At 39.4% G+C, this 21,154-nt stretch overlaps 1 protein-coding gene across 5 annotated transcripts in view; it reads right to left on the bottom strand.

Moving 5' to 3' along the window:
• Nucleotides 1–3,606: 3,606 nt before the first annotated feature.
• APOO (apolipoprotein O) overlaps nt 3,607–21,154 on the bottom strand; it is a 34,435-nt gene continuing 16,887 nt past the window's right edge. For 2 of the 5 annotated variants that reach the window (XM_035891275.1, XM_035891278.1), the window contains exons 7-8: nt 18,223–18,330; nt 4,863–7,016 (exon numbers count right to left, since the gene is read on the bottom strand). In XM_035891275.1, the coding sequence (XP_035747168.1) occupies nt 6,948–7,016; nt 18,223–18,330 (177 nt within the window). In that variant the 3' untranslated portion in view covers nt 4,863–6,947. Of the gene's footprint in view, nt 3,929–4,862; nt 7,017–16,704; nt 16,733–18,222; nt 18,331–21,154 lie in introns of those variants that run through there. The other 3 variants (XM_035891276.1, XM_035891277.1, XM_035891279.1) reach the window with 3 other exon arrangements.

Raw genomic sequence — 21,154 nt, 5'->3', positions numbered from 1 at the left:
ATGGGAGAAAACAACACAATTGCGTCATGATACCAATGTTGCTTCCAGCGAGACCTTGAGAAAGCTGTCAGCTCCAGTCAATTTAAGAACCACACACAGCCAAAAAATACCAGAATCAGCTAATGGTCCAGACTTAAGAGGATCTTACTGCCCTCTACAACTGCCTGACAGGAGGCTGTAGCGAGGTGGGGGTCGGCCTCTTCTCCCTGGTAACAAGTGATAAGACGAGGGGAAATGGCCTGAAGTTGCGCCATGGCAGGTTTAGGTTAGACATTAGGAAAAATTTCTTCACAGAAGGGGTTGTCAGGCTCTGGAATGGGCCGCCCAGGGAAGTGGTCGAGTGTCCATCCCTGGAGGTATTTAAAAGACGGGCAGATGAGGTGCTTAGGGACATGGTTTAGTGGTGGGATGGCAGTTTTAGATTAATGGTTGGACTTGATGATCTTAAAGGTCTTTTCCAACCTAAACGATTCTATGATTCTATGACAGGTGGTTGTTACACAGCTAGAAACACCTTTTTTTTTTCTGCTAAACATCTTCTGCTTTGTAGTTAAGATACTGTTATCAAAGGTTTTCCTTGTAAACAAGAAGCTTTTCTGTCAGAAACGCTCCACTGTGGGGTTGACCCAGCCAGCTGCCAGGCCATCCAGGTGCAGTAGCCGACCCTGCTTTCAGATGCTACAGCCAGCAGCGTCCGGGGGAAGTTATGCAGGCCGCCCCAGCACGCCTGAAGAGCCAAAACGCTCCTTGTCAATAGCAGTTCCTTAAGATAAACCTGGCTTTAGAAGGAGCTTGGGATTTACGGGAAGGGATGAAAATAACCTTTACAAAACAAAACAAACAAACAAAAGTGAAAAAGAAACACATGCAGCAGGAGTTCGTGTTTGTTCTGAAGCAAATGTGCTCACAGAGATTTTTCTGCCAGGGCTAATGAACAGAGCAGTAGCAAGCCCCTTCAAACCCAGGGCATTATTTTCTCTAGCTCTAAAAGACAGTTCCCTCTGTATCAATCTTGCTCTTGCTTGCACCGCGGTTATACCTCTCTTTGAAGGCGACAGATGCAATGAAGAACGCTCCAAAACATTTCAGTTACAACCCCTGCTAATAAGCCTGTGTCTGGGGCCTTCTACAGTTAGGGCACCGAGCCTAACCCAGATTTTTCCCATAAACACTTGTGGCAAAATACTGTGGTTTTATTCAAGACTGCAAGACCGTGCACATTCACCTGGACTAACAGGTTCCAGGTTGGTGATGCTCTTTCTAGCAGAAGGAGAGGCTACGCTGTTGACTTTTACTCAGACAACTCACACGCTACCTACAGGAATTGTCATCCCACCTCTGAGGGCTACATAGGCCAACCTGATGATCTCCAGTTCTACAATTTTCACATGCTGCAGAGATTAAAAGATCTTGGTTTTAAGAGGGAGCACTGTAGCCCAGCCCCAACAGATCCGCTGACGGTCACGGTGGCCGAGGGTGCCGAGATGAGAACACGGTTTCCTCAGTTGCACAGACTCCTGTTACCAAGCCAAAAGGCTTCGAGTGGAAGGATGACCAAACTGTTGACGTGAAATTTGAGTGGGGAATATGCTGGTTTTAGCTCAGGCAAAGTCTGGCAAAAGACAACATGTGCACACACAAATTAGTTCCATGCATCTGTGTATGAGCACATATGTACATGTACATATGAACAGTGGTCAACTGCTCTCCTGTTCCTCGTTAGGAAAGCCCGTGCCAAGTGAGTTGAATGTGTACAATCTCTTGCGCTCTTACCAGCACAGAACGTTTTTTTATTTCCTGTACTTGTAAAAAAACAGAAGACGTAAGGAAAGGATTTCGGTTAGGGCTATCTTGCTCACATTTTGGAACCAACTCCTCGTCATGTGTGTATGCAGGTGCTCCAAGGCAGTCATTTCCTGCTAGATAAAAGCATTCTGGTTTGATGTCTATCATTTGGGATGTTTTTAAGCAGCAGTGTAAATATGCAGTATGAAGATGTGATCAAGTAAAAAGCATTTAAATTAAGTGATACTTATTTAACCCCAGGATTTTTTAGTCACGTGCATACACACACATGTAAACAAATAAAGATCAAAAGCTGTTGTGCCTGAATGAGGATTAGCTAATGAAACAGTCAGGACACGAAAAGTTTCACTTTGCTCTCGCAGGAAGTAAAAAGAAACAGAACAGCTACCAACTGCATCAAAAAGGAGAATGAGGAAAGCACATCTTGGTGGAGCCTAGGGGTGAAAATACCAGAATTGCCAAGTAATTACGTTCTTAAATGCCAGCGTGGCATATGCCAAATATTACTAAAAAAATACAGGCATCTAAATCTGTATTCCTAACTCCACGATCATAATTTTCTCTCGGATATGAGAATGCATAAGTGAAAGACTACAGGAAGAAACAAATCTACACTTGTATTGCAAGAGTGGTGTAACAGAGCAGTTACAGCTGTGGCCAGTATTTCCCAATTTTCCTTTCCACTATTGACAAAAACACTACTTTGATCCTCCCAAGCCTGTCTGAACTATGTTGGCGAATTTAAAGTAAAAACCGAAACACCTCCCCCGCCCCCTACCCTCCCCAACCCCACACAGGAACTCTGCTCCCTTTGCTAAATCAACATCCATCTTTACCAGCCTAAAACAATCATAAAAACATGAACTGAACATGTTGGGAGATCCTGTTTCTCTGCCTGAGGCAACCGCATGCCTTATGCCTGTATTAAAAAAGAGTTGGCCTGTTTTATTATGCCCACACAGACTGGTATTTGCATTACCGAGGTCTGTTTGTTTTTCTCTAAAAGTTTGTGTGGAATAAGCTCAGCCAGAATACCTAGCCAAGAAGTAACAAAGACATTTAAAAGCATTTTGACTACAATTTACTTTGTATTTTCTTCCCTGTTCTTTGTAGAAAGCTAACATACCATACAAGCACGCGTTTAATGCCATCCTTCCCCCAGTCCTCATATTCACTGATTAATTCGGGAACTCTTAAGACTCGTCAACAGAGATTTAAATGCTCTGAGCCACTTGGCTTATAGTAATTTGTGAAGCATCATGCCCCAAAAGCGAGACTCATGGAAACGGCAACAAATGATGAAATGGTTTTATTGTGCAAAGATTTCAAAATGCTGGAAACCCTTTTGTATTTCCCTTCGCTTTTTCCTCCCCTAGCTGGGAATAAGGAAACAGCCCAGTTATTCTATAGCTGGTTCCCACCACCGTTAACGTTCTGGTTCCCACTGAGCTGTGCGTTCAAGCAAAAACAGGAACAAACATTAACAGCTCCATTCCCATCCATCTACTAGACAGGAACTCACAGATGCTTCATTATATACCTCCCACTGGCACTGATGAGGCAGAAGATTTGTATAGAAAGGAGGGGGAGACTCAGACAAAACACAAGAGTCACTGTAATTGTTCTCAGTCGTAATTCTATTAGCTAATGTTAGCCAAAACATCATGCTACGTTAACCTTTTCCTCACTGTTAAAAAATACAGGCATTGTCGACAGCATCTCGAGAACCTTCCACGGATTGCGCAAGTGTCAGTACATGAGTTTAAAGGAGGTAAGAGGAGGGGAAAAAACCAGGACCATTTTGTGCAACTGGAATTTTATTTTATATATAAATAATAACAAGAGACTGAGGAATTTTGAGATTTGCTACTTGCAATGCTGATCCTGCAATGGGACAAGCATGGGCAGACTTGAGTCCCACTGCAGAATTGAGGACGAGGTCTCAAGACTGACCCAAAATACGTAGTGTCCTTTCACAGATTCCATACCAGAAGCCCAAGCAGCACACCATCAGTCTTTCCTGAGGCAGAAGGCAGATTAGTCACATTCAAATCAAAATGGATTCAGACGGGTTTCCTCTTTTTCTTGGGAAATTGTTGCTCATATCTCTGTACTTTATCACCTATAACCAAGGAGAAGGGACAGAGGATACGGGGGAGAGGGAGGGAGAAAGCAGAATTAAGTATCACAGGCTTTTTCTTTCTGTTGTCAAAGTGCAATTAAAACTGTTCCTCAAATAGATTTTGATCAACTTGCCATCAAAGAAAATTCTCAATACCAATTTACTTCTAGTAAAGAGATTTAACACTTCATATTACTGACATTAGAGCGCCAAGGATTACCTCTGCTCTAGAGAACTCAATTCCTATAGTTGAACTGTATGGAAATATAAAAGAGAAAGAATGCTTTACAGCAACAAAACACCAACTGGAATCTTGTGTACTAAACCAACTTTCTCAAACAGAATTATTTTTAATTTCCATCAATTGCATTTTTTCCTAATCTCACTTACTCTGGTGTAAAGCTCTTGAAGAAATGGAATTACATAAATATAGGACCTGAACAGGGTGAAAATGAGATATGCTATCTTCACGGAAAAACACAAAGCCATGTCACTTCCATGCAACTCTTCAGCACAATAGCCGGATAAAATTAAAGCTTGCTTCTCCCACGATGGGATGTGGTTTGAGCTGTAGTTTGCATATAATTATTGATGACAAATGTACTATAATAAAGGAGGTGCAATGCTGCTGGGTTTTGGCATGGAGAAATCTGTCTCCAACGCAAAGTGCTTTTGTCCTTGGCTGACCATTCAGAATTCAGAGACCCGTGCTGTGGCAAATCTTTATGAGGAAAATGAAATAGCATTTATTTTAGTAACCAGATTCAACTAGGAATATTGCCAACAGTTGAAAATACAGTGAGACTTTCAGAACTGATCTCACTCAGGATAAACAAGTATGTCTTTTCAAAGATCGCAGCAGCGTTCTCCAACCTCTGGGATCACCCAAATCCAACAAAACATCTGGGCTTGGGTATGGAGCTAAATAACTGGATTTGATTTCAAGCAGAAGTAGCAAGTCACCACCCCCGCAGAACAGCTGAAAATTGATACGGAACTGAACTTTCACCATCTGGTTGCTCTAGGTCAAAAAACTAGCAGTTCCATTTATGTATCTCCTCCAGAAACATGTGGCAAAACAAACAGATTTCAAAACCAGCAGCACCCAGGTACTTCAAGCACCTGAGCAATTATCTTAACTCTGTAAAAAGAAAGACAGTAGAGCACCTAAGACACCAGCTGTTAGTGAGCTTTTCCTCAAAACTTACTTACATAGGATGAGTATATTTAGGATTAAAATCCTGAGGACAAAGGGTCTGGATGCCAACTTTAGCGTAAGTCTTCCTGACAGCTTTGTTCCTTTCCTTCCACCCACCACCCCTTAAAAAGAAAATGTGCCTTCAGCAAAAAGCACTAGCATTTCAAAAAGTGAGTAACGACCTACCAGAACTGATATTCACATAGTAAGAAATGCTGAAAGAAAATAAAAGCTATTTATGGGTTTCTGTTTGTAATGAACCTTGATGTTTGCATGGTGTCCCACATACATACACACAAAAGTTCAATTTTCCTGGCTTTTTAACATTTAGTAGTTCTGTCATAGTTCACAATAAGCACATTTTAGTGAATTTTAGAGAAGCTTTTCTTCCTCTTGGTTCTCCTGGGTATCTTTACTCAAAACAAAACTGTTCTTCCTGTTTCTTTTTTAATTTTTATTTTACATGGCTATTTTTATAAAGTACTTGGAAAACACATATTCTTAAAGACTTTATATTCATATGGTCAAAGGAGAAACTAATGCATTCTGTAAATCAGCCAGCCAACATACCTTTTTGCCCTTGTGAGAATTAGTTACAGCAATTAAAAACACACTGAGGGAAATACAACATTAGAAACTAGATTTGCTTTTAAAGCTGATCCTGTAACAGTGGAATGCTGTTGCTCAAGCAGATGCACGTGTTCCATCACATCTGCAAACATCTATGACTGGTGATGATGCATGGAAGAAAAAATTGGTGCAGTTTTCTAAATCTGGACTCTATTTACACAGTTGGCAGTTAGGAAAAGAACAATTTTACTGGTAAAGGGAACACTGCACACAAAAATAATGAGGAGTCCCTACAATGCCAGGATTACTTCCTGATGAAAAATAAAGTCTTTACCATAATGTGAAAATAATATAGGGCAAAGAAAAGCAACTAGAAAACATGTTTGGATACGACATCCTTTATCAACAGAGAGCAGAGTAGACATCTGATTCTGTACTAAATTATGTCCAATTACTTTATCATTAGTAACAATAGGCCTCAAATACAGAGCAATTTTTGTCCTATGAAATTGAACCACCTTAAAAAAAGCTGAGAAGGTGGGTTTGTTTTGCTTTTCTAGAAACTGTAACAATCACAGGACTTAGTGAGTTTAGAAAGCAGCCCAGTGGCCAAGTCAGAAACAGAAGTATTGTCTCAGCTTGAGTTTCTGGCTTGGAGAACTGGGAAACGCTGCCTGCATTTCCTCCATCATTCATTCCCAACTGATGCTCGTTAGGGAGGTGCATCAACATGAAAGGTCAGGCACATCGTGGACTGTTACAGGCTGTAAGATAACGTTGTACCCTGGCATTGACAAATCTTTAGAGAAAACATTATCAGTAGGAAAGAGGTTCTTTTCCTTCCTTCATACCTGCACAGGTATGAGAAAGAAGGCAAAGAGGTTTTTAGCACAAGGGGCAGAAATGGGAAGGGAAGAAGGATTAAAAAAAAAAAAAACAAACCCCAATACAAGGGCCTTGCTAAATTAACTCAGAACCCTTGGAGGAGACAGACATTTACTTGTTATGTTCTGAGGATAAAGAATTTACATGACTTAAGTTACACAGTGTTAAGGAGCACGCATATTCTTGAGAGATGTTAAAATGAATCAAATTATTACCTCTCTTCCCCTCTTTCTTCATCAGTATGAAGAAGATAACTACAAGTCAAACTTGCAAATGTTCAGCTTTTCCAAGTTATTTTGCTGCTGGAGCCACATACTGTTACCAGTCTTTATCCTTTACCTGTTTGATGCCAAGTGATCGGGTGTTCTACTTCTGGGCTCGCTCTTCATTTGAAGCAGCATGGATTTCCAGGGGCTTGTCACCATCTGCATCACCCTTGAGGAGCGAAAAATATGCACAAAATTTCAGCTGAGACAATCCATGATTAATGTTTTTGCTGGAACAGAAACCCTCTTCAAAAGCTGAAACAAAAACTTCTTGCAAAAATCAAGTGGTTGATGAGACTAACTCAGTATAATATACTCAAATATGATCTTCTCCCAAACGGTTTCTAGATTTTAGTCTTCCTGTAGTTAGCTGAGCAATTAAAGGATTTGAATGAACAAGTAGTTCAACAGAAATGCTTTAATTGACTCATTTTGCCTGCACTAATAACAGAGGATGAATTCCCACAGAGTAGTTGCTATTTTGCATTCTCTGAATTCTGTGTGGATTCATACAATAGGTCTCTTTTAGTACATACCCTTTGAGAGAGTGTTCTCACACTTTCCCCAAAATAAATGATAGAAATCAAAGAACGAAGAGAGGCTTGTTAGAGCGTCCGGTCTATCTATTTGCCAAGTATGCTATAACAAACAGGCATTTGATTGTAGTTTTAAATAGGTATTGGTAAAAATATACTTAAAGGGCCACACACACGGCTAGGGGACTGAAGCATGTGACATACAAGGACAGGCTGAGAGACGTGGATTTGTTCAGTCTGGAGAAGAACAGACAAAGGGGGGAACCTAATTGCTATCCACAGTTCCTTAATGGGCATTTACATACTTGGAAGAGCTTGGCTCTTCTCAGAGGCTCACACCAAAAGGACACAGACACTGCTGAAACACTGGAACAGGTTTTCCAGAGAACTATTCTCCATCCTTGGAAATATTCAGCACTTGACTGCCACCTAATCTAACTTCAAAGTTGTCTCTGCTTTGAACAGGGCATTGGATGAAATGATTGGAGGTCTCACCCAGCCTCAATTATTCTTAAATTCTACACATGAAAATTAAATGGCATTTTCATTTTATTCTAAAAAGATATTTTTACCAATATGACTTAAATGTGATGGAAAATATAACAAAAGAAGACAGAAGAGACTGGAAAACATAACCGTTTCACAGGATGGGTCAAATTTATGTCCCAGCACAAAGTAAATGCTATGAATAAGGCACTGAGTCTATGAGGTCCTGCATGTGCCGCGCTAGACATATAGACTCAATAAATCAAGATTCAATTATGAATATAACTCTTAAATTTCTTATTAAAAATATGCCTAGCAAGACCTTTAAAAGGCAATTCGTTCAAAAATAAAAATTTTGTTTTGATCACAATCCAGGATATTTCTCAGTATAGGAAATCACAGCCACAAACCACACCCATTTCAAAATAATGATCTACTCCGTAATTTTCCTGTACAGGAACTTGTAAGTTACGACATTTTACTACAATTTATAATGAAGAATCTGACTCACGATGCCTCATCTCAGGGATTACTCAATCCTGAAGAAATGAACTAAAAATAAGTTGTTCACAGAGAGTTCTACGTTTTTCCACTTGCCTGTTTTAACTTGTAAAAAGCAAATACCATCTAGGTAAGCTTTTTTTTTTTTGTTTGTCCTGAAAGCGGAAAAAAATCCAAAGCAACAGACACACAAACATACAGGAAAATAGGGGTCTTGCTCAATTCCTTTGTTTCTATGAGATCATTAGATCTCATCACAGGGCTTGTCTTCACTATATCCGTTAAGCCCAAATTGCTTAGTTCAAGCCAGTCCACTGCTAAACTGTCATTCCTCACCCAAACTCATTTGCTGAATTAGCAACTAAGAAGTTCTTTTAACTCCATCCACTGTATGTGCCCACTAGGTAAATAGTGAGCCTGAGTGAGACTGATCAAGCAGTAATACGGGTAGCCAGAAAAGGACATCCTTTGAGCTAGCACAGGGTATAAACACACCTGATTTTACAACAAAGCGTCAAGGTCCTCTAGTCATACTCAAAACCAGAAGCAAAAAATGTGTTTAGATCAATGACCCAGAAGACAGGCTGCCTCAGTGCCATGACACCCTCTCATAATTAGAAGCAGGCACATATTCAAGATGGTCTTTCTACTTTCTGGCTCAACACAACCAGTCCGTAATATATCTGGGTGGCCAGAGGAGTTCAGGCAACAGAGCTCCATCCCACAGCAGAAGGGGAAATATTTTGAAGCATTCTTATGCATCTGACAGTTTCAACTGAAAGCTGACTGATAAGAAATCTCTATAACATGTTCATTAGTAAAGTGTTCAATACATTGGGATTCCATGGGATTAAAATAAAAAATAAAAAAAATCATTATTTGAAATTGAAAATAATATTAAAACTAAAGAGACTGTACACAATGCTTTCTGTAAGGTTTCAGTATGAGTGATTAAAAGACACTCCAATTTAGCTCACTGCATCTAAAAGAGATACATGGAGACTTCAATTTGAAATGACAAATTTAAAAAAGCACAATGATTTCTGTGAAAATTTTCCTTCTGTACAGAGAAAAATGCCCAAAAGCAACCTAACTTAATGCGAAAAAACCAAATGTGTGGTGGCTTTTTTCTCACATTACAGCCTAGTCTGATGCAGAAATTAGGTTCTGTTGCCCCGTCTGAGAAAGTCTTGCAGATGGCCAGGCCCTTTTACAATTTCTAAGGTTAGCTGCCAGTGTAACTCCAAAGGTAGGTATACATCTCTCTTATGCTTATGGAAAACTCTTGAAAGGTAGAGTCTGGCCACCAGAAGAAAACAACAGCTGCAAAAGAAAAAGGCTCATCTGGGCTCACAGATTAATAATTTACCTTTTCTTCTGTCCTCTTTTGTTTGCAATGTATTGCTTAGAATAAAGAGAACGTCGCTGGTTGACCTTATTCATCTTCCCCCAGTCAATCAATAACTTTTTATTTTTAGCTGAGCTTGGACTTAACTCTCAGAAATATGAAGCACTTTTAAAAATATTATTCTTAAGCTGCCTTAAAAAGCTCAAGCTTTTGTGGAATAGATTCTGTCTTTCCTACCTCTCACACATTTAAATTCACCACAGCCCAAACTAAGGATGCAATCCAAAAGAAGTAATAATTTTTACAAGTTTTATTCTGTTGTTGTTCTTACTACCAAACAGTAGGAGAGCATATGACAAGGAATAGTATTTTCTAGCAGTAGTAGATGCTTCATCTTTTAGTTCAGATGACCAAACTTTTCCTTGTCTGTTCAGAAGCTACTGAAGAGAAGTCTTACAAGCATTTACTGTAGAAAGCAACTCTCTCAGTTGCTTATGTTGTGTTTTAAAAGGATGCTCAAAACACAGGTGACTTAAAAACTCTCCTCTTAAAACACAATTTAAGGTTTGCTACAGTCACAATCCATGATGCTTAGGGTAAAGCTCCCCAGTCAACACACTGACATCACAACTTCCACCAGAACTTTCAGGTGGGGCAATCTAGGTCCACTATTCCCTTCATGCTTGTTCTGAGCAAGCACAAGGAAACAAGTACCCAAAGCTGAACAGCCTTTGCACTTGGAAGCACTCTGTCACCAGCTAACAATTAATAAAATACCCAGAGATAGCTATATAGATATAGCTGTATTTTAAATATTTATATATTTTATATGTGTAATAAATATTTATGGGTTAAAAATATGTAATACCTAATGTGTATTAGTATTGGTAAGTCACAGATTGTTTCTGTCAACAGACCAGGCAGGAATGAAAATTTACGATAGGCTTCAAGAGTTTCTTTCAATCTCTGAAGCTGCTTAAACAACCAAATGACAGGAAGAAAAAAAACAAAACAAAAACGTTTTCTGTAAGGTCTCGTTACTGATTCAACCAAAGTGGGAAAGAGCAGGCATATGAAGAACGCAACAAGACCCGAAAAGCAGGGTGGTTTAGAGTTCTAGTGCTGTTCTATTTTTTCACATTTCAGCTACTCCAGTAAAAACAACGGATGCCCAATTAAGTGTTGGAGGAAGAGAAAGAATCCGGAATAGCTGAAAATACAGCAAAAGTCTTTGAGTTGTATAAAGACAAGACAAAGTGAGAACTAAATGAAGAAAACTGTTTTTCTATGTGTTTCAGTATATATTAGCTCACCGGCTGGAACAAAACCTGGGGTTTAGTGACTTGGTGCCATAACACACGCTCTTGTCACTTGAAGATGAAGACATTAAAGTATCAGAGCTGATAACCCTACTGCACAATACAACAGTACTAATTACAGAAGTATCGAAACCAGAGGCAGAAGAGGAAAGGAAAAAGGCTGCATTTCATGAAAATAAGCATGAGCTGACTGACAAACAGGACCTAACTGTTAGAAACTTACAGGTAGTATGTATTGAACTGTGGCTATGAAATACTGATCTTTAAGCAGTTTTCTGTAAAGAAGTTATAATCATGAAATCATAGAATGTTTGGGGTTGGAAGGGACCCCTAGAGGTCATCTAGTCCAACCCCCCTGCAGTGAGCAGGGACACAGCTAACTAGATCAGGCTGCTCAGAGCCCCATCCAACCTGGCCTTGAATGTTTCCAGGGATGGGGCCTCCACCACCCCTCTGGGCAACCCCTTCCAGTGTTTCACCACCCTCATTGTAAAGAATTTCGTCCTTATATCCAGTCTAAACCTAGCCTGTTTTAGTTTAAAGAGAGGTGCTCCAGCCCTCGGATCATTTTTGTGGCCCTCCTCTGGACCTGCTCCAACAGTTCCCTGTCCTTCTTGTGCGGAGGGCTCCAGAGCTGGATGCAGTACTCCAGGTGAGGTCTCACCAGAGCAGAGTAGAGGGGCAGAATCACCTCCCTTGACCTGCTGGCCACGCTTCTCTTGATGCAGCTCAGGGTACGGTTGGCCTTCTGGGCTGCCAGCGCACATTGCCGGCTCATGTCCAGCTTTTCGTCCACCAGCACCTCCAAGTCCCTCTCGGCCGGGCTGCTCTCGATCCTTTCTTCCCCCAGCCTGTATTGATACCGGGGGTTACCCTGACCCAGGTGCAGGACCTTGCACTTGGCCTTGTTGAACCTCATGAGGTTCACACAGGCCCACCTCTCCAGCCTGTGCAGGTCTCTTTGGATGACATCCTGTCCTTCTGGTGTGTCAACTGCACCACTCAGTTTGGTGTCATCCGCAAACTTGCTGAGGGTGCACTCAATGCACTCAATAATCCTTTGTATAGAAAACCATAGTCCTTAAGTTTATGCTGTTGCACAAAATCCTCAAGCTGCTATGGTTCGTCCATTCCTCTGACCTAAGAACAGGTATTAAAGCTGAGAAAGTCAGCCAGTATTAAACAGAGATTGCTGTGGACAAGAAAAAAAAAAAAAAAAAAAAAAAGAAGCTGCAATTCACTAGCTTAACAGTTCAGCTAGTTCAACACTTTTGCAGGCACTGGAAGGCAAAAAAGTGTAGAAGAAAAGAAATGCAGAAAAAGATGATCTTGCACAAACTATGATATTATTGGGCAGAGCAGAGGGACCAGTTACTCACAAAGACTAGCTGAAGGCAATGCAGGGTATTAACCTTTGTAATTGCAAAATCCCAGTAATAAAAGTTTGATGCTGCCTAAGGCTACTCAAAAGGGTTTCAGACATATAATTCTAAAAAAATCGCATAAAGGTGTTAAGTTGGTATGATTCTTTACAAATTTTACAAACTAAATTTGAGATAAACAAGATTTGAGGGACACATCTTCCATTTCACTATCGCTTCCCCTAAGGATTTACAACCTGATAATATAAATGTTAACACTCATTGCACTGATTTTTGTAGAATTAATTCTTGTGAGTAAAGGTCACTCAAGTAAGCATAAGATTTTCAGAAGATAAAACCCTTAAAATATTCCTGGCCCCTCAACAAGATGGTTACATTTCTTCTACCGTCTCCCCTACCTGGGGGAAGAAGTAGAAAAGTTGTCCACTTTATCTCAAGATAAAGTATGCAGAAGCTGAATAACCCACTCCTGCTGTCCCTTATTAGGAAAATGTTTCATCCTTCTGGAAATAAAAAATGTGAATGCTGATTTTTACTTATGGTAGTTGTGTAGTTTTAGCAAAAATGCTGACAACCTGAAGAGCTGGGTCCTTCAACAACCCAGCTTCAGAATACCAGAATGCTATGCTGTCAACGGCATATTCAAAACCTTATCAGACAGACTTGCCCCGTGGAGGGGCTCCAGCCACAGTGTTTTGAAATGTAGCAGCAGAAGGTCCTGGAATTCATCTTTCTTGGCAGAACTTAGATTTCAGTTGATATGACCTCAATTTGGCACAGGTTTTTGTTTCATAAAACCTTCAAATAGTTAACATACCACATCTATTTTAATGAGATATCACTGCACAAACATGAAGTTATGCACAGCTGTGGTACCTATGACTATCAAACAAATTACGAGCAACATAACAAATCAACACAAGCCAAGAAGAGCCACCCATATATTGCTTGACTATTTGCAAGAATCCTTTGTGTAGCAACAGGAAAACGCTAGAGTGAACATCACAAAAACAAAAAAAATAACATCTTCTGCTCTGGCATGGTTTCATGAAATGGGTTACATCTGCTGTAACAACAACTCAAGAATAACATTTATATTTGCCTTCACTCATTAAGGAATCTAGCTGCCTAGTACAATAAGAAAAAATACACAAAACCAACCCAATTCTGTCACAGGCCTGTCAAATTAAGACAGAAGCCCCAGAATCTATCGTAGAATGCTTTGACAATTTTAGTACATGACAGTTAGAAGCATTTATTTTCCTCCACGACACTTCTGTATCAGTAAAAGCTCCAATAAAAATTCAGCTTATCTTTATAACAGAAATTCTTTTGCTGGAAAAGTTGACACTGATTGGGTGGATGCAATCATCTGTATGAACGAAAAACTTTTTTGCACTAGTATAACCACGCAGCATTAGAGTCAGACTGAAAATAGTTCTTCTAGGATAAACTTCACCTCTCACACCTCATGTTAGGGACACACCAGTGCTTGTGTATATAAAAAAAAAAACAAACAAAAAAACCCCCAATGAAACAACTAACCAAAAAAAACAACAAACCCCCTCCCCCCTCAATTCTCAACTATGTATTTTATACTGCCTCACCAAAAGGAAGTTTCCAAGCAGACTTCTTCCATTGGAAATACTTTTCAGTCTACATGATAGTGACCTCGAAAGCATGTGACTTTTTACAACTGCTGTTCAGCTTCTCTAGACACCAGGGAGACAATACCCTCTCTTCAACAACTTCAGAAGACAAAGAAACAATGAGGCTGTATACTCCAGCGGCAAGAGGTCACTGAACAGCTGACATGCAGGCAATTTCATCAACTGCACAGTGCTTCTTCATTTGAGTCACAGGATTTTTGTACCTTGCCTAATCCATGATGGCAACATGGCAAATGGCAACAGTTAACACTAACAATATCTGATCAATTAGGTGAACTTTAGGAGGAAACCATTCAATGGCATTGCGCTCCTTTGTGCTAATAACTTTCTGGCAACTAAGGGGTGTGATTTAAAGATTCTGCAAGGAGGAAGAGAAAGAAGTGTGTTTACTCAGTGGTCTCTGCAATTTTGCATGTCGTTTGTTTTTCTGCTGAGGTAGCAAGTGCTTGAATAAGCCTTATAATAAGATGAAAGCTTCAAAAGTTTTTACCCTCCAATAACAACCACATGTTTCCCTTTGAAAGCCTGGGACACAATAAAATACAAAGCTCAGCTAATTTTTACCGACGCTGTCAGTTTGTCTTTCTGAAATATTTTAATGTTGCCTATTTTTCTGAGATACTTGTTGACAGCCTAGGTTTTAGGAAAGGTACAGCATGATTAACTAACCTTTGTTTATTCAAAGAGCTACACAAGTGCATATTCTGAAGTGCCTAGGGCCAATACAGGACGAGTATCCACTGATGAACATCTCCGCTCTCATAAGGCTCAGCAACTGGCAAGACACATGAGCATTTCTCCAACCCAGCTTGTTTGGAACTAGTCCCATACCTAGGCCTACCTAAGGAACTCGGTCCCATATCTGCAGTCTATTCAAGTGCAATTGCCTCTCCAAACCAGCTCTCTCTCAGTGGCTCTCCCCCTTATGTTTTAGGCCTCTGGGTTGAAAATACCATGTTCTGGTCAGATGGGACTTCTGGTTTACAACATCCCAGAAGCCTTACATCATTCTTAACCTAGCATGAACTGTTACCAGTTGGGAGCTATGGCTCAATCAGGAGGTCCACAGTAAAAGACCAAGACTTTCTGCTGGTTCAAAGTTGTTTTCAAATCATGTGTTAGTTTTGCCAGGCTCCATTAAATTACTCAAATAAGAGATGGGAGCAGTCTGCAGCTAGGACAGCAGTTTGTATCAACAGAAAAGCATAGCTCCTTAGAAAACAGGAATTAGAGATGCAGTGAATTTAGAAGTGAATTTAAACCCACAGAAGCTTTACAGTACGCACCTGAACTTTTATTTCTTTAAGGAGCAGCTAAAAAAAAATTCTTAAAAACCTTACAGGCTTTCCCTGGCACACATTTAATCAACATGCATGGTTCTCTGGTCTCTTACACTCTGCTTCACTGAGCCATCTACATATATTTCCCACAAGTCAGTTTGCTTATCTGTATCAGAGAGGTACAACTACAAAGACAGCTTGCTCCTGTGGGGTAACAGAAATGTCTGGCAGATAACACAAAAACATCACTAAGATACTTAACTCCAGAAACTACAGGCAGGTTATAAATTATGATCAAGACATTATATAACTTAATGATTCATCAAAACAAGTTCCCATTTCTTCACAAGTCAGTGCTAATCTTCAACTAATATCATTAATCAATCACACTGCACTTACTTTAAAACTTGGTAGCATTTTGTAGAATGCAAAATGCATTTGAAGCAGAAAAGTAGAATCTTATTTCAGATTTTCTGAGGGGAGTATTTATGGATATTTGCTGTAACAAAATGATGGCACTGTGTACTGCTCTATTGGACACTACTATCAAGTCATAACATCTAGCAAATTGTAGAAGTAAACAATTATAGTTATAAAAAACTAAAACCCTACAATTCACTACAGTGCTGTTATCATGTTTGACCAACTCCACAGTCAAAGTTTAAGTACAGTGTCCAGTTCTGGGCTCCCCAGTATAAGAGAGACACGGACAGACCGGGGGGAGTCCAGCAAAGGGCCACAAAGACGATGAAGGGACTGGAGCATCTGTCATATGAGGAGAGGCTGAGTGAGCTGGAACTGTTCAGCCTGGAGAAGAGAAGGCTCAGGGGGATCTCATCAATGTACACAAATACCTGAAGGGAAGGTGCACAGAGGATGGAGCCAGGCTCTTTCCAGTGGTGCCCAGTGACAGGATCAGAGGCGATGGGCACAGACTGAAACACGGGAGGTTACCTCTTAACATCGGGGAACACTTTTTTTTTTTTACTGTGAGGGTGACCGAACCCTGGCACAGGTTGCCCAGGGAAGTTGCGGAGTCTCCGTCCTTGGAGATGCTCAAAAGCTGCCTGGACATGGTTCTGGGCAACCAGCTCTAGGTGGCCCTGCTTGAGCAGGGGGTCGGACCAGGTGATCTCCAGAGGTGCCCTCCAACCTCAACCAGTCTGTGGTTTTATATAGAAATATAATAGACGTTATATATATTTTAAAAAATCTAATGTAAATTCTATTAATATACACTGCTTTAACACACACAAACGTATAAGCAAATAGTTTGATACAAACATTAACCCAAAACCAAGGATAAATTAATTCATATACACTGAATAATATGACCCAGAGGTGCCCTCCAACCTCAACCAGTCTGTGGTTTTATATAGAAATATAATAGACGTTATATATATTTTAAAAAATCTAATGTAAATTCTATTAATATACACTGCTTTAACACACACAAACGTATAAGCAAATAGTTTGATACAAACATTAACCCAAAACCAAGGATAAATTAATTCATATACACTGAATAATATGACTTAAATATAGCACAACTACTTTGATGACTATAAATCAGCTATGGAAGAGCACACTGGCTGAGATACTGAGATTTAAAGCAAGTAAAGGCATACATGCCTTAAAATGGTGGTATTGTATAAGCATGGACCGCAGGAGTGCTGGAAAAAAAAGGCTTTCCTTCTCTGGTGAAGTACGCAAGGAAATCATACTGTATCACTGATGGTCTGTAGGGGGATTAGGGAAAGCTGCTCTGTAGGGGGAATAAGGAAAGCTGCTCCTTTCTAAAACTGAAAATAAGCATGCAGACATTCACTTAGTTGTATTAGCAATGTTAATTCAAAAATGCTGTTCTAAAGAAACCTCAGTGCTTGCCAGACTCTGGAAAACAAAGCCATTATGTTAGCATTTGCTCTGTCATCAGATGCAGGCATCTCTAAGGCAAGACATCAGTCTGCTTAGTGTAACACAGAACAGTAATGCCAAACCAAAGAAATAAGTGACTTGTAGAGCAGAAAATAAAGACAAATGTTATTCCAGGAAAAAAAAAAAAATCACATATATGAATGTTAGTGTGACCCCTCGTACAGTGTTTAACAATTGGAAATCTAGAAACTAGAAACTTTCAGTAATGACTGTTGCTTGGTACCTCACCAGGATGCCCAGTTCAAAGTAGATTCAAAAGAAACTCAATTTTTATCGGCAGTTTTCTGGATGAGAACTGATTAAACCAAAACTTCCTCAAGTATTCCTTAAGTATTAAACCACACCAGTTACCTATGACTAAATCCTTAAGAACTGTATGTCCCTATAAACTGCTGGTTTTATGACTAGATAGTAACATTTAATAGAGCAGCACACAATGACATCATCATTTGCCACAGCAAATATTAATGAACACTCAAAGGAAAAAAACAAAAAAGGAATAAATTGGAAAGAAGATTCTATTTTCTCTCTAAGAAGAGATATGTAATGAAAAAAACCCGTTATTTCAGATTTTTAAAATGGCGCTTGTCAAATTAAATTTTTTTTTAAAAAAAAAATTTCATTTTTTTAAATGATCAAGACTGTAAGAGCCTGGATCCCTAGCATTCCAATCACAATACTCCCAACTTTCCTATTAAACACTTAGTAGATTATACTAAAGAAAAGTTCCAAACAGCATTTCTGAGATTTTAACTTGAAGTAAGCTTAATATTTTTCCACAGCTTAGATAGAATTAAATCTTTGTCTTCAGAAACAAAAGCTGAGTCAGAGTGGAAAAAGCACACTATTGTTCATATATTCTTTGTCTGAAAATGCAGTGGTAAATTCAGAAATCAATTTCCTCAGACTTCTTACCTTATCACTTTTTTTCCCAGATTTCTTCTTCTTAGGGTTATCCTTCCAAAGAGATTCTACAGCAATATATCCCTGAAGACTCCAGTCGTACAGCTGTGTACCAGCAACCTTTGAAACAAAAGGTATTAGAAAGCATGAACTTAATAAACTGGGAAATATTGTTTTGCTTCTCATTTAAGTGGAAGAAGTCTCAGAACACAAGATCTTTAACGTCTTCCTGTTCAAGCTCAGGGTGTACAACATTATAAACATCTTGGAAAAAAATGACACATGAGGAATAAGAAGAGCCAACTTGCTAAAAAACTGTTTTGAAGACTGCCTGAAAATATACCTGTATAAAAAAGGGATGGAATGATGCTGCATGGAAACAATTCTGGTTTTCTTCTTATTTGACATTCAACAGATTTAACATGTGGAAATTATTTTTTAATTTGGCCATACTCATTTTAAAGAAAAAAAAAATTATCCCCTACTTAGTTTGTCACTATTTTTCAGTCTGACATTTTCACTGCTTTGACAGAACAGTAAGAGTACTCCTTTGTTTCTTTTTATTTGCTATTTAGAAGAAAGACCTAATTTGCTGATAGATTGCTGTAATGAATAACCAGCTGTCAACTCTCAAAACAGAAGACAACTAGGAAAGACTGTGTTTGCTGTATTACACCAACAGGTACTTTTATGACAGGAAAAATCCCTAAGTCTAACAAAAGAGTATCTCCTGCCCCTTACATGATATAGAACTGCATCCCTTAAAACTCAAAGAGTGTAAAGTTTTTACAGCTCCAGGCTCAGGTCACTACTCACTTTCATATCACTATCAAGCTTTCTTACAAATAAAGAACAGCAAAAATTGACAATTTGCCCAACGAGATAGCTATTCAACTAAAAAACTTATGAAATCAATAAATAAGAAGGTATCACCCTATCTCCCACAGCAGGCAAAGCTGGAAAACCAAAACTATGAGAACAGGGCAAGCATAACTGATGTTTCTGAAACAGTTTCTGAATGAAATTTTTAAGTTTCTTCTAGTCTCCAACAATTCGCTGCTCAGAGATTTCCTGAGCCAGGGTGATTTCTATGTGTATAACAATGCCCAAGGAAGTTCCTTCCTACGAACTTGTTGCACTTCCCCTTGAACCCCTCGCAAATTTTTAGCATCCACAGTATCCTGTGCCAAGGAGTTCTATCGCTGGGCACACATGGTATGAAGAACCAGTTCCCTTTGAACAAAATTAAGTACACCAGTTATGTACCACAATGGTAAGGGATGTGCTTCTGGGCAGAGATCATGTTACTGCCTTACAGAAAAGGCTATTTAATAATTCAAATTAAAAGAAAACAAACCCAAATCAGCAGCTCCTTTTCCGAGTCACAACTAAATCCAAAATGTAGGCTGTTTTAAATATAAAGAGCTAGCATATTTGTCACCATGTTTGACAATTGCAGTTGTACTTTCATTGTAAACGAGTCAGCACAATGCACCGAGTTTTGTCCATATTTGAAGGTGATAAAGGTCATCAGAAAAAAGCACACCAACTGTTCCAGGGATGAATGTGTTAAATCTCAAAAATCTCTCAATTCAAACATTACAGATATAGACGGTTATCATCTTCATTATCAGGAGCGTCCATTCTTAAGTACTTCAACAAACTAGTTCTCAAAGTCACGAAGAGCCTATGGCTCGTCTGGAAAGATAGTGTGATCAGTTGTGCAAGCAGTACAAACCTACCAGGACTGAAAAATAACCACAATAAACAAACAAACAGGGGGGTGTTTTTTGTCTGCAATGTTACTGAGGACACAGCTATCAACATAAAATGAGAAACAGCAACAACTACCCATAAGCCATTTCTTGTTCCTGCTTAAAAATACCCCATTAAAATACTTAAAAACACTCTAAATACCTAACAGTACAAACTTTAAAATATTGTTATTAGAGGAGAAACTGGTCATTCACGTTGCTGGAGTAAAGTAGCTACACCACAAGCTACAGCAAGCCAGATAGTTTATTCTGCCACAGGCAACCAGTGTTTCAACACAGTACACACCTCCCAAGACCTGGGACCCACGCACACCTTTGCAGTTCGCATGGGTTGAAAAATACAATTCCAGGTAGACTGTAAGCTGCAAGTTACAGGGTCAACAGGAACATAGCCAAGAAACTTTTATAACGATCCAGTGCATCCTCTTATGAACACAACGCTAGTCACGTGTTTGGCTTGTGTTTAATACCTCTCTTGCTCATGGAGCAGTTGAAGAGGAAGCAAGTGGGTACTGTAGTTGCCACCACTATTCTTGGGAGAGGCAGTTCCAATCAGGAAAACTAAAAGGAACAATTATAATACAAGCAGTTCATTCAATTGTTCAGAGTGTTCATTCCAACATTCATACAAAGAGTTCCTTTCAAAGAGGGACAAGTTTTTCCGTTCAGTCACATGGAATTCTTAACTTCTGGAAGGTAACAATTTCCAGCTTGTTTGCATTAAATTACAACATGCTAAAATGCCACCTCTGTTCAATGCAACACTGTAAGTTTGTATGCTAAAATTTGAACAAACAAGTTGAAAAGTCAGATCGAGTTGTTCTCAACAGGGACTCTCATATAGTTTAAAAGTGACCTTGGGCCACAAACACCCAAACTAGATGCTACTGGGGTAGCATCAGCAGTCTCTAAGGCCTAATGTGCATGTAAACTAGCTCCCATATTTAAATTCCACACAGGACCGTAAGCATGTAAGATTGACTATACCATATGCTATATGTCAAGATTATCAAGAATTATGGTTAGCAATTCTTTATCTACGTTGCACGCTGAGAAACTAAACTGAGAATCTGATGGCTTTTCTACATTTATATTAACAAAGTGGTCATAGTGCAATTTCACAAGCATTTCATTCTGCAGCAAAATGGATCAAGTGACCCCAACTCCTT

Source organism: Egretta garzetta, unplaced genomic scaffold (assembly GCF_000687185.1).
Source record: "Egretta garzetta isolate BGI_Z169 unplaced genomic scaffold, ASM68718v1 scaffold373, whole genome shotgun sequence".
Lineage (NCBI taxonomy): Eukaryota > Metazoa > Chordata > Aves > Pelecaniformes > Ardeidae > Egretta > Egretta garzetta.
The sequence above is the reverse complement of the archived record's forward strand: the minus strand, read 5'-3'. Positions and strand labels throughout refer to the sequence as shown.